Source organism: Mytilus trossulus, chromosome 2, assembly GCF_036588685.1.
Source record: "Mytilus trossulus isolate FHL-02 chromosome 2, PNRI_Mtr1.1.1.hap1, whole genome shotgun sequence".
Taxonomy (NCBI): Eukaryota; Metazoa; Mollusca; class Bivalvia; order Mytilida; family Mytilidae; genus Mytilus; species Mytilus trossulus.
In genome coordinates this window covers 78,301,760-78,316,392 of record NC_086374.1, presented here as the reverse complement: position 1 = coordinate 78,316,392, position 14,633 = coordinate 78,301,760, and the positions used below count along the sequence as shown (strand labels likewise).

The 14,633-nt window shown below is 33.1% G+C and overlaps 1 protein-coding gene across 1 annotated transcript; it reads left to right on the top strand.

Annotated features, from left to right (window-relative positions):
• The first annotated feature begins 4,872 nt into the window (after positions 1 to 4,872).
• LOC134705425 (neurogenic locus notch homolog protein 2-like) lies at positions 4,873 to 9,449 on the top strand. The gene is made up of 5 exons (XM_063564153.1): positions 4,873 to 5,018; positions 6,740 to 6,921; positions 7,306 to 7,411; positions 7,938 to 8,009; positions 8,801 to 9,449. The coding sequence occupies exons 1-5, from the start codon at positions 4,928 to 4,930 to the stop codon at positions 9,373 to 9,375; spliced, it is 1,026 nt and encodes a 341-aa protein (XP_063420223.1). The 5' UTR covers positions 4,873 to 4,927; the 3' UTR covers positions 9,376 to 9,449.
• Positions 9,450 to 14,633: the final 5,184 nt, after the last annotated feature.

Genomic DNA, 14,633 nt, shown 5'->3' with positions numbered 1-14,633 from the left:
AAATTATATTGTCTTTACACATTTTGGAAGCCACTAACTGTATTTTTTAATTAATTTAATGTGAGGCAAACGTCATACAGGACCTTCTAAGAAAGAATGAATGGAAGCTAACTTTATCCTTGTGTTGTATATATGAAGTCCTCACTAAATAATTCAAAGGTTCAACACGTCTGTCTCACAAATCTGTAAACAAACGATACAACAGATAATCTGCCTCATATCTTGACTTACACCTAAAGAAATTGAAAATGACGTTAGGGTGAGAACAAATCTTGACAACAAAAGAGATAGATTTCAGCTTTCCCATTTTGAACTTTCCATTTGTATGTAGAAACATTTGATCAGCGCCTGTTGGTCCGAGTACACAGTTATCGTCCCTTGATTTTCGTTGTCCACGAATATAGTCCCTAGTGTGGACAAAGTGTGTTACTTGTCAATTTTTTTTTATACACCTTTAAAATTTATTTCTTTATGTTTTATGCCTCAAGAAGAAATGAGGGGGTATAATTACACTGTAAAAAATTTGATTCATGAATTATAATGTAAAGTAGTAATTTGGTTCAGTTGAAAAAGGTAAAAAATTAGCATCTCTGAAGCTGTCAAAAGATTTCAAGACCCCCTTTACATAAAATTGTCCATATTTTGAGTTAGAGCTGATGAAGTTTTCTATGATTTTGATATAATTTGTCCCAAAAGTAGTACAACACATTGTAAAACTATTATTGAGAAAGCGCATGTGGGATTTTTTTTTATTTCCTTGTATTGTCTAAATGCACTACGAAATAACTGTGTACTCGGACCTGTTATATCTTCCAACTGATACGATATTCCAGAGCTTGCATTGCCTATCATGCATATTTTTCTTGATTAATGATGCGATGATATCACTCAATATGGAATAGTCAGTACTTAATTATCTTTCGATATTACACGATATGGTTTCGTATTCAGAAATTGACTTAATATAGTTTTCTCATTACTTGATATGGTTTTGTCATTACTCGATGTTGTTTCATCATTATTTGATGTGGTTGTTTCATTAAGCAATGTGGTCAGACTTATGGAGGTCTACGGCATCGTTGGTAAAATCCATGCAAGAAACTATTAATTGAGAATGGAATTGGGAAACGTGTCTGGCGCAAAAACAAGATTTCAATCCTGGTATCTACGATGAGTTTATTTACACCCACTGGGTCGATGACACTGCTGGTAGAGTTTTTGTTCCTCGAGGGCATCACCAGCCCAGTTGTCAGCACTTCTGTGTCGACATAAATTATCACTGATATAGTCATAATAATAAATTATTTGTTTACAAAACGTTTATACAATTATAAAAACTAAGGCTTTTCTAACTCGGGAATAGATTACCTAAGTTGTATTTGACAACACTTTTAGGAATTTGGGGTCCTCAATGCTCTTCAACTTCGAGTTTTATTGGCCTTTTTAATATTTTTTTATTCGCGGGTCACTGATGTGTTTTTTGAAGACGAGACGCGGGTCTTGCGCAAAATTAATATTTCAATCCTGGTATTTATGATGAGATTATTTACAACCACTGGATCGATGACACTACTGGAAGAGTTTATAGTCCTTGAGGCTATCACCAGCCAAGTGTGTTGGCATGTATATCATTGGTGTAGTCATATTAGATAATAAATTAACAGTTTACCAAACTTTGAATTTTTAAGTCTTTCCTGCTGCAGGAATATATTACCTTAGCTGGTATCTATGATGGGTGAATTGCCAAAGAGACAATAAACCGATCAAGACTTAACAAATGTCAGTAGCTCCTGATTTGGGACATGCGCAAACATGCGGCGGGGTTTATTAATATGCTAAGTGAAATCTCAACCCTCCCCTATAAATCTAGCTAATGTAGAATGAACAAAGACACAGTAGAACTCAGTTTAAAAGAAGTCCGATTGATCTTTCCGGTGCCAGAATAGATATAATAGAATAAATTATTCTCGTGGGATTTTGTCTGATGCTTTGTCAGTTTCTATGTGTGTTACATTTCAGTGTTGTGTCGTTGTTCTCCTCTTATATTTAATGCGTTTCCCTCGGTTTTAGTTTTTTACCCCGATTTTGTTTTTTGTCCATGGATTTATGAGTTTTGAACAGCGGTATACTACTGTTGCCTTTTTTAAGCAAAATGATAATGATACACAAATAAACAAAAGACTACTAGCAGTTACTAACATGTCAGCTTTAGAGATCAATTAAACTGATTGAAAGATTTTGTCTTCATCATATAAAAATCTAGCATTTTACCTCTCGTTATGGGTTAATTAGCATACCATCATAAAATATATGAGAAGAATACTTTTATTTTTGGCAATGCACTAGTAACTAGTATGTCTTCATTGACTGTCCATGACAGTAAAATACAAAATACCTAGCAAGAATGTGTTTTAGTTGATTTTAGTCTCTCATGTATGATTTTTTTTATTATTAATTGTTTTTGGCTTTTAACTAGTTTTCAGTAACTGCGAGTATTTTCAAATCGCACTTTCGTGGTAATTTGACTGTTGATACAATTTGTATTGCTTTTTTGTTATTTAATGTTTACTTGTTTAAAGTTATATCTCGTCTCTCATTTTTTTTATGTGTACCCGCTTTGATTATTGTTTACTTGTAGTATGCCTATACATTGTCACTCCTGTTCTCGTTTTCACACACCAAAATCATTTAGTTTGTAATAATATCTCTGTTTTCTATTACTGTACACCATAATCAGTGGTTGTCATTTGTTTATGTGGTTAGTAAGTTTTTCTCGTTTCTCGTTTTATATATAGATTAGTTTTTTTCCGTTTGAATGGTTACACTAGTCATTTTAGGGCTCTTTTTAGTTTGCTGTTCGGTGTGAGCCAATGCTCCGCGTTAAAGACCGTACTTTGACTTATAATGGTTTACTTTTACAAATTGTGACTTGGACTAATGGTTGCTAAGACCATATGAGTGAATAAATACAAATACCAAAAATTTGCCATCTCAAATGATCTGATAACAGTATCATATCTGTATCCCTTCTGAATAAGTCTGTTAAAGGGTTAGTTAGCATTTGAGGCGAATACCGACATGTTTTTGCTTTTTGTAGAATATTATCATAAACGATTGGATGTAGAATACCTGAACGTATAATATGTATGCATGCTGATTTATATTTACATATGATGTCCTAGTACAGATGATATAAATTTAGTAAATGTTTTAACCAGTTTGTGATATCAAAAACCCTGATGTAATATTATTTTACTACAGAGATTTCATTCGTTAAAATCAAATACAAGAGTGAATCGAACAATTTTGGGATATATAAACAACATAAGGTGGTGACAAGGGGGCATAGGATGATCCCCTCTCTTATCATAAATTTTGGCATTAAGCTTTCCGTTAAAAACATATCAAGATGAAAGGGCAGTGTTCATAAATGGTATTACAAGCTTTATTAAAAGTCGGTTCAGCAGGATAAATCTCTTCAGTGAACATACTAACACAGTATGGACTAATGTAAAATTAGTTATGGCAAATGTCAAATTGTACTAAATATTCCAAAAAATGAAACATAAAAGAGGGACGAAAGATACCAGAGGGGCAGTCAAACTCATAAATCGAATATAAACTGACAAAGCTATGGCTAAAAATGAAAAATACAACCAGACAAACAATAGTACACATGACACAACACAGAAAACTAAAGAATAAACAACACGAACCCCACCAAAAACTAGGAATTATCTCAGGTGCGAAAGGAAGGTGAACTCAGGAAGGGTAAGCAGATCCTGCTCCACATGTGGCACCCGTCGTGTTGCTTATGTGATTACAAATCCGGTAAATAGTCTAATTCGGTAGGTGATTGTAGTTACGACGTAAGGAACATATCCGATATCATTTGTGAAACGGGTATTCCATAACATTCAACCAACTCGTGATGGCGTCCGTAAAATTTACGAAGTGATGATTTCAACTTCACCATTTGGAACTCTTGGTTTAATAGCTTCCTTGTGAGCAGCAGTCCTCTATAAAAAGTAATCATGATAGGAAACGCAAGCACGGGAATATCGTATCATCTGGGAGATATATACCCCGTATGCAGGTGCTGCTGGAATGTTGCTACTTAGAAATGGAAAGTTCACAATTGGAAAGCTGAAATCATCTCTTTTGTCGTAAAGTTTTGTTTTCAACCGACCATAACATCTGTTATACGATTTTTAAGGATGTGAAATCACGCATTGATGCCACTGATTGGGGTACTTCTTCGTGATTACAAAAGCATTCATTTGTATCTTGTATCGTTTAGAAAAGAAAATCCAAATGATATACGATAACCAGCAGAGGTTTAAATAAAGAACATAACCTTGACCATTGACCTTGACATTTATGCATATGAAAAAGGAAGGGGGATTAACTGCTATAAGTTGTTTGCCAACATTGAGGATATACAGCATTATCTAAAAATCAGAAAGTACATATCTTTTTTGGTTATGCAGGTAATACAATCACAGGACAACAATGTTCAGAATGATAACATAGAGAAATCTTCAGTTTAACAGTGAGAGTTCCAAAAAGCGCAATAACTGTTTGATATACTTTTTTTGTAATATACCGAATAACATATTAAAATGGTGGGGATCAAAAATTAATTTTGACTAGAAGAAGTGAAAGGGAAGCAGAAGACTTCTCAGAACAAAATCTTAAGGATTTTCTCCTACCTACAACCAACATCAAATAAGAAAATTGTTCATCATTCAGAGAATATTCAAACGCATGTGACATAAAATTCAAAATTTCACAAAATGACTATTGTACTGCCTTTCGTTGAATGGATTTAGATCTAGATAAGTGACATTATTTAATTTCTTATCTAGTAGCCCTATATACACTTAGATAAACCTTATCACTTAAAGTCTGATCGTAAACAGCTATCATGAAAACCTTTCATATAATTTGTTTACTACTTGTAATCGTTTTGGAATTAAATTATGGTGGAACAGCCAAGTGCTCAATAACTGCATCTTGTAAGTTAAGTTTATTTGCATTTGTGTCTTTTGACAGTGTTGTTTATAGATACTGAAGCTGACAGTTGATAGTCTGAAAGGATTCAACAATGATATAGCGAGACTCTAGCCGTTTTGTTAAAAGCTAGTCGTCCTTGATATAATAGTTATTTACCACAATAAAAGAATATATATCTTAGATCTAGAATACCCTTGGAATTCAGTTAACTTATGTGATATCACACTGTAAACCAACTTATTTTACGGATACTTTGTATAGTTGATTTTGTGTCGATTTATTAAAATTATTACTATTCGTGACGAGTGTTTTTTTGTACTCGCAAACGTCGCGAAAATAATTTGGTAACAGTAAAAACAGACTGGGTTTTGAGATAGGTCTTGTCTATATTGCATTATTCTCATATCTTTGAAGTCAACATGGCGGCCCACTCCTTAGACTCAGATATCATCCAACTGTGGATTTGACATGTTCACAAAAACAAAAATTGTAAATTAATAGAAAAAAAGTTTGGGTTGAGAATTTATGGGATGGCTCACATTTTTGCTAACGGTTATTTTTAGTAATAATTCATGCAAACCATGGACATATTGATTTTTAGCTTTATATTACAGTGGACAAAACAGAATAGACACAGCACAATTATCTTCAGTTCAGTTTTTTTTTTGAAAATTAACATAAATAAACTAGTATCTCAATTGCAATTGAGAGGTCTTTCCTGTAAAAGTGATGTTTTTGCAATGTACTTTGAATGACCTTTCGTATGATATGCGACAAGCATACCTTTTGAAATTTTTCGCTTTTAACACTTAATGACCTCATTTTTGATTCCAAGTCTCTATGACCTTCGGTTCTCGAAATAGAATTTTTCAAAAATTGTTTATAATTTCTAAAGGGAAATAACTCTTTATAAGGGTTAGTAACAAATTAATAATTTATTAATTATAAACATTGCCATCTGTTCTTGTACATGCTGTCTTTTTCAATTAAATTCTATCTTTATTACTTTTTGAGAAAAATGCAATTAAAAGAAATTGTTTCAAGGGGATATAACTCTCAAAGGGGATGATTAAATCCTATGCAGCCTCATATGGTAATACATCATGATGAGATCTACCTTTTGTACAAATAAGGTCATGATATCTTTAAAAACAAGGAAGGGGACCATGTTGAAAAAAAACCAATAAAAGGAGATAACTTCTAAAGGGGGTGATGAAATCCTACACAGCTTCATCTGGTAATACTTCATTATGACGTATATCTATGGTCCATATTTGGTCTTGATAACTTCAACAGAAACGGGGGGGGGGGGGGGGGGGGGGCATGCAAAAAAAATGTTGGAAGAAAAAACGGAAGAAAAACAATAAGGTCTTTCCTCACCTAGAGGAAAGACCTTAATTATATATGTCCTGTTATAAATCGAATATGCTCGAGATAAAAATCGAATGTAACGACTGTCTTATACACACGAACTTCTGCATGCAGTTTCCAAGGGTTGCGATGGTTGCACAAACCTAAAGTTGTCTGATCAGCGCTATTAAATCTCTGCATACTATTTATTTTAGGCGTAATTATTATTAATATAATTTATAACATCGGTTTATATTTACCGCATATAAAGTCAGACTCGATGCCATATAGAGCATTTTAGTGTGAAAGCGGCATGAAGCAATCTATCATCCGATCATTTTAGTATCTTAAGTCTGTGTGGTTTTTTTTCCAGCGTTTGAAACTGAATTTTGTACAATCAAACAAGAAATAGAAGCTGTGAAGCAGTTTGACTCCAGAATATCTAATACAGAACACGAACTGTTAACACTGAAACACAATGTTCAAATCGAAACTGCGGAACTTAAAGATAACCAAGACCTGATACAAGACATACAGAAAAACATTTCTGATGCAGTAAGTACCGTCGTGGTTCACAACGATTGTGAGATTTTCATACTTATATTAGTATTAAATAAGAAACTTAACTGAAATCTAAAATACAAATCGAGATAAAATCATAACTTAGAAAAAATATTAGAATTACATTAAATATCTCCTTTGATTATATCTTGAGTTAGCAAACAAAAACTCCATAAATTATGCTGAAATGAATAACTGAAATGATCTACAACGGTACATAATTATTTTCAAAGCCAAATTGGTTTTCATAAAAATTCATGTGATCTATGATTTACGGAAGTAGGTATTAAAAAGGTTATATAATACCCAACCTATGAAGACAAGAATATCAATGGTAATTGTAATACCCCATAAACTCCCAATTTCTTGTATTTTCAGATATCTGTGTATAATATGTCAAAGAACACACCAGATTTAAATGATAAAATGGATAAATTGTTGAAAATGTTCAAGGATGTGCAAGATCGATTAGATCATTTAGAAGGTACACTAAATTTTAAATCATTTAGAATATCTACCAATAAACCATATAATCATTCGGACTAAAAGAGGGACGAAAGATACCAAAGGGTCAGTCAAACTTATAAATATAAAACAAACGGACAACGCCATGGTTAAAAATGAAAAAGACAAACAGACAAACAAGAGTACACATGACACAACATAGAAACCCAAAGAATAAACAACACGAACCCCACCAAAAACTAGGGGTGATCTCAGGTGCTCCGGAAGGGTAGGCAGATCCTGCTCCACATGTAGCACCCGTCGTGTTGCTTATGTGATATCAAATCCGGTAAATACTAGTAGTCTAATTAGGTAGGTCACATTCATGAAAGGAAAGGGGATTGTAGTAATTGACGTAAGGAACATATCCGATATTTGAATAAGTTATTCGTCTGGTTGTATTACTTTTTTGTATACCGCATTGTTAAATGAAAGAATACAAACTAGTACATGTACAACAACCGATGAGATATGTATGTAAATACTTGCTTGCCTTTTACTTGTAGTGAAATGTAAAGTTTGTGGTAGCAACGGTAGTGTAGATCATCCTTGCTCACAAAACCCTTGTAGTAACGGAGGTAAGTCTGATGTACTAGTATTACTTATAATGAGTTTATAACATATATGAAGCTTCTTGATAGTGTCAGTTTCAGAAAATATTTTGTTTGAAATAAAGTGAAGTTATCACTTCCTATGACAAAGTACGTTGGCCAATCCTTTTTTTTTTTTTTTTTTTAATCTATTTTATGAAACAAAACAAGACAAATTCTTTCAATTTGCCATTTTGTTTGGAATGATAATTCTTGTTTTAAGGGTAGAAAAGGCAATTTGAAAAAGTAAAAATCTTTGAAATTTTTTGAAAAATTTGATTTTCTTATCATTATCACTGTTTACAGTCTTTTCTTTCCCTTTATACGTTATAGTTTGAAAATGCAAAAAAGTTTTAATAAGCAAAAAGTACCCATTCAAGGTCAATTATTTAAAATAGGGTATTAAACAAGAAATAAAAGACTCCTTCGTAACTTGCAACTTAAAATTACTCCCTACTTCTAGAAGCTAGCGTAGGTAACACTTCAACTGTTGGTTGAATACTGCCACTTAAGAAATAAACATCATTCATAAATAAAGTTTAAGAATAAGTTTTATTAATTGAAATCAGCAGTATTTGTCATAGACCAGTATGTGCTTTAAACCGCGTCAGACCATTTAAATGAAGAATCATTAGGTGGTTAATGGATGGTTTTATTAGAATTTGTAGATTGTGCATGATTGTTTTTTGCTGTTTGAATAAATAAATATTTTTACTTAATTTGGATAATTATGGAAATTTATTTGAGTACTAACATTTTATTGACTATATATTTTATAGGAAAGTGCTTAGAATTGTCGAAGGATTTTCAATGTGTATGCACTATCGGATTTACAGGAGAAAGGTGCCAGTACACAGACAATTGCGCATCATCGCCTTGCAAAAATGGCGGTTCTTGCTCCTCTAATATCCTTGGTCATGTATGTAACTGCGTCATCGGGTTCACAGGACCATACTGTGAAGTAAAAATAAACGCATGCGACTCAAATCCCTGTAAACATGGAACATGCTTGTTACACGGAAACTCCTTTAATTGTCAGTGTGAACACGGATACGATGGTTCAACTTGTGAACATTCAACCGGACAGCAAGGAACATCGCTTTCAACAGCCAAACCAACAACAACAACAACAATTCAACCACAAAGTACAGTCACGTATCCTGATCCATGTGCCAAGGCTTCCGTTTGTAACGAACCAGCCAAATGTCAAGCTGTTGGTAATCACGATTACAAATGCGTTTGTCCAGATACTGCACTGACTAACAGTGATAACTGTCTTGAGCCTTACTACTATGATCAGTTTGGGTTTTGTTGCAGACTGAACACATGTAAAAATAATTATATTGATTGCTAGTAGCTAAAATAAATGGATAAACATATACTAGTAATATGTATAATTGATCGCTTTTGCAACAATATCATCTTTGGCATGAATTACTTTAAATGTCTGATTTTATGATGGAGGTATTGAAAACTATAAATCATATTCAAATAAAAAACGCTAGTACCCAGACGACTCAAATCAAGGTTTACTGATAGCTCAAAACAATGAAATCACTGTCTTCATTTTTTTCTAATATGTCGCGTCCTTAACAACTGTACATGTATATCATTGCACGGATACGACCGTTTGTCTTCTCGGTCGTCAGAAGATATTAAACCAGTCCAAAGAATTTATAGTTTATAGGTCAATAATATTTATAAGGTGCGTTATGTTGAGCTGTTGTTATAATGTAGGTGTTAGCCTAAATTACATTTCGGTACACTCTACGACAAAAGGAATGATTTCAGCTTTCCAATTGTTATCTTTTCATTTCTAAGTAGCAACATTCCAGCAGCACCTGCATACGGGGTATATATCTTCCAATTGATACGATCCGTGCCTGCATTTCCTATTATGATTTATTTGATAGAGGGTTGCTGCTCACAAGGATGCTATTAAACCAAAAGTTCGAATTGGTGAAGTTGAAATCATCCATTTGTAAATTTTACGGACGCCATCACGAGTTAGTTGATGTTTGATTAAATTTATGTTGAAAGTCTGTAGTATGAAGATTTTAGCACAAGTATTTCATTAACTTAACCTTATCAATAAGCTATAACGATTAAGTCACTGCCATATGAACTATGCCAGACAGGCATGTACTCCTTACAATCATTCCATACACATAACTATCATTCAAACATATATAGGTATAAGAAAAATGTGGTATGAGTGTTAATGAGATACTTTCCATCCATGTCACAATTTGAAAACGTAAAAACAAGAAACGAGAAACACTTATGAACCACATCCACAAACGATAACTACTGAACATTAGATTCATATGCACGAAATTTAGTGACTATATCGCTTATATTTACTGATAAACTGGCATATTAAACCACAAAAACCGATGAATGAACCATGAAAATGAGGTTAATTTTATATGGTCCTTACCATACAGACACGTAAACACCATGCACCAAATGTGATTGACCTATTGTTATAGTAACTGTACAAGAGAGGCGAAAGATACAAATAAAGGCAACAGTATATCGCTGTTCAAAAGTAATAAATCGACTGAGAGAAAACAAATCTGGGCTACAAACTTAAACCGAGGACAACACATCAACTATAAGGCAGCAACCATTTGATTTTCTTGGGGGGGGGGGGGGAGGGGGCTTTTGATTTTTTTCTTCGGACAAACCTTTTTATTCGACTTCGGCGAAAAACAATCTATTTTTCTGGCGACAAGTCGAAAATATTTTTTTTCTTTCAAAGAAAGCATTACATATTAATTCGGAAATATAACTCAACATAGATATAGGAAGATGTGGTGTGAGTGCCAATGAGACAACTCTCCATCCAAGTAACAATTTAAAAAGTAAACCATTATAGGTTAAAGTACGACCTTCAACACGGAGCCTTAGCTCACACCGAACAACAAGCTATAAAGGGCCCCAAAATTACTAGTGTAAAACCATTCAAACGGGAAAACCAACGGTCTAATCTATGTAAACAAAACGAGAAACGAGAAACACGTATATATTACATAAACAAGCGACAACTACTGTACATCAGATTCCTGACTTAGGACAGGTGCAAACATTTGCAGCGGGATTAAACGTTTTAATGAATCCAAACCTTCTCCCTTTTTCTGAAACAATAGCATAACATCACAACATAGAAAAACACACGATAAAATATCAATTAGCAGATGCATACATCTTATTCGTTCAGGTATTTCACATCCATTTTTTTATGGTAATGTTCTTTACAAAGCACAAAGATGTCAGTATTCACCTCAAAACTCGCACCAAACAAAACCTTTAAACAGGCTTATTAAAGGGAAACTCCGGAAAAAAATCAAAAATTTATATTATATAAAAATAAGATGTGGTATGATTGCCAATGATACAACTTTCCACAAAAGACCAAAATGACACAAACATTAACAACTATAGGCCACCGTACGGTCTTCAACAATGAGCAAAGCCCATACCGCACAGTCAGCTATAAAAGGCCCCGATAAGACAATGTAAAACAATTCAAACGAGAAAACTAACGGCCTTATTTATGTAAAAAAAATGAACGAAAAACAAATATGTAACACATTAACAAACGACAACTACTGAATTACAGGCTCCTGACTTGGGACAGGCACATGTCTATTCTGTATAGAAATGCTCAAATTCATAGATATTAAAGTTTTATTCTGCAAGACAAGAGATCACCATCAATTTTAGATTTAGAGTATCAGTTATCTGCGTGTCGCAATTTTGACCATCCTTTCCGTTTTTAACCACGATACGTCTATGAGCCACAACGGACCAAAACCACAGTAGCCTCATGAAGTCATAATCGCGTGTCGATATCGTGTCAATCATACGGTTGTTTTATTATCCGACTAACTTACTTGATACGGAAAATGTTTTTTTTTTAAGTAACGAAGGTCTGTCGTTTTTAACTGTTTATATTGGTGAAAAATTCATAGTTCAAAGTCATACTGTTACATGAGCATTAATAAGTGTTCCGTGAAAATTGTTTTCGAAAATCTAATTTGTTCCTAATTGTTTGATGTAATAAACTTATTTAAATGAATTCGTACCTTCGCTTGTCTGATCACCAGCATGGCTAAAGGTATTACTCCCAAATGTATTGTGAGGTTACACTTTAATGCATTCAAGCGATTTCCTGTCGGACTTGCAAGTTCATGCATCCTTTCACTTCTGAGGGTATTGATCAGTATACAAGACCGATCACTTGAAACTTTCCATTTTGAACTATCAGGTGTATAATATACATCTCTGTCTTGCGTGTCCGATAGTGATACACTAGTTGTTACCACTCATACGCTTGTTCATAAAAAACCCAAAAAAAACATTTCTGGTGTAAAAAATATTATTTCCAAAAATCTAGTTAATTAAAAAAAACAAAGATTTGATAAAATAAAAATTTGTTTACACATTTGCAGTGCACATATATCGGGTACTACCACCATTAAGTCATACTAAATTATTAAAATTTTCACAATTTCATCATTTTAGTTAAATTTTAGACAATTTCGTGTAATCATTTTATGTTAAGACATAACATATATAAAGGTTAAGGATGAACACGGATGCGGCCACTTTCATTTTTGACAAAAACCATATGAAAAGTGCTTATTTTCCGGCATATTTGGTAGATTTTTTATATTTGAGCTTCAATCGGATCGTTTTTGTCGAGCCTTCGACTTTAGTCGAAAAAGCGAGACTAAGCGATCCTACTTTCCGTCGGCGTCGGCGTCGTCGTCGGCGGCGTCCACAAATATTCACTCTGTGGTTAAAGTTTTTGAAATTTTAATAACTTTCTTAAACTATACTGGATTTCTACCAAACTTGGACAGAAGCTTGTTTATGATCATAAGATAGTATCCGGAAGTAAATTTTGTAAAAATAAAATTCCATTTTTTCCGTATTTTACTTATAAATGGACTTAGTTTTTCTGCGGGGAAACATTACATTCACTCTGTGGTTAAAGTTTTTAGAATTTTAATAACTTTCTTAAACTATCCTTGGTCTGAACCAAATTTTGACAGAAGCTTGTTTATGATCATAAGATAGTATCCAGAAGTAAATTTTGTAAAAAAATAAATCCATTTTTTCCGTATTTTACTTTTAAATGGACTTAGTTTTTCTGCGGGGAAACATTACATTCACTCTGTGGTTAAAGTTTTTAAAATTTTAATAACTTTCTTAAACTATCCTGGGTTTGGACCAAACTTGGACAGAAGCTAATTTATGACCATAAGATAGTATCCAGAAGTAAATATTGTAAAAAGATAACTCCATTTTTTCTGTATTTTACTTTTAAATGGACTTAGATTTTCTTCCAGTTAACATTACATACAGTCGGCAGTTTAAGTTTTCAAACATTAATTAGATTCATTAACTATCCTAGATTTTTACCAAACTTGGACAGAAGCTTCTTACAATCAAAAGATAGTATCAAGAGGAATTTTTTTTTTTTTTTTTTTCCTCATTTTTTGTTGAGCCTGTGATTTACAGCAAAAGTAGGCGAGACACTGGGTTCCGCGGAACCCTTACAAATTTTTTATTACTCAATCAGTTAAAATCTTTCACATTAACTAATTGATTCAAATGAAATAGACCCTTAAGTGTTTAAAAAGTGGTCAAAATCTTTCGTCAGATGAACCTGAAATTTTAGGCCAGAATCGGTCCTTACCGGACCTACTCCTTTGGGGAAATGTAAGTACTCGTTGTCAAAAGTGAAGGACAGTTTGAAACATACAAGGAATATTGCCTTAACAAAAATATACGCACTTGTCGACCATTCGTTTATACGCCTGGATAGAAAGTTACGGAACTATAGATAGTTGCAATTTAAAATTATATACATTTTTATATTGAACATAAGAAAGAAATATACATTTTGTTTAATTTGGGTTTAATTTTTGTAAATAGACTAGTCCTCGTATGACAACAGTATGGTATCATGGGATGTCAATGGACGAAGAAGAAGATGCCAATCTGAATTAAATACAGTTAGATATTTAACTTGTTTTGGTTCATCGAAGTTATAGACATAGTAAAATCACAGATTGCTATTTCAATACTATTGTTCCAGAACAAAGGAAGGAATTCGTCATCACAATTGTTGGGTATAATGTATAATAATGTGAACATATTCCCGACATGGTACAGGACAATTTACGAAAAAATGATGGGTTGAACCTAGCCTTGTGGCTAGCTTAACCTCACCATTTATGGCAATTTTAAATATACCGCTAAAATGACAACATTACATGACAGGAATAAAGTAAAAATAAATGCAAGAAAACATAAATGAATTATATTATCGTACATGTTCGACAATAGGGAAACTCAACCTCACAAATCGAAAATAAACTGACAACGTAATTTTGTACTGTTATTGATAAACTGACAAAACTGAAACAATAAAACTTATGAGGTCTTTTTTTTTTAATGAAACCGGCCAGACAGATATGTACACCTTCCAATCATTATCAAACCATACGGCTTAGCTATATATTTAAAAAAAAAAACACCGTAATAATCAAAGTTCATTTACAAATCTAACTAAAAAACAAAAAGCATGTTTGGTTC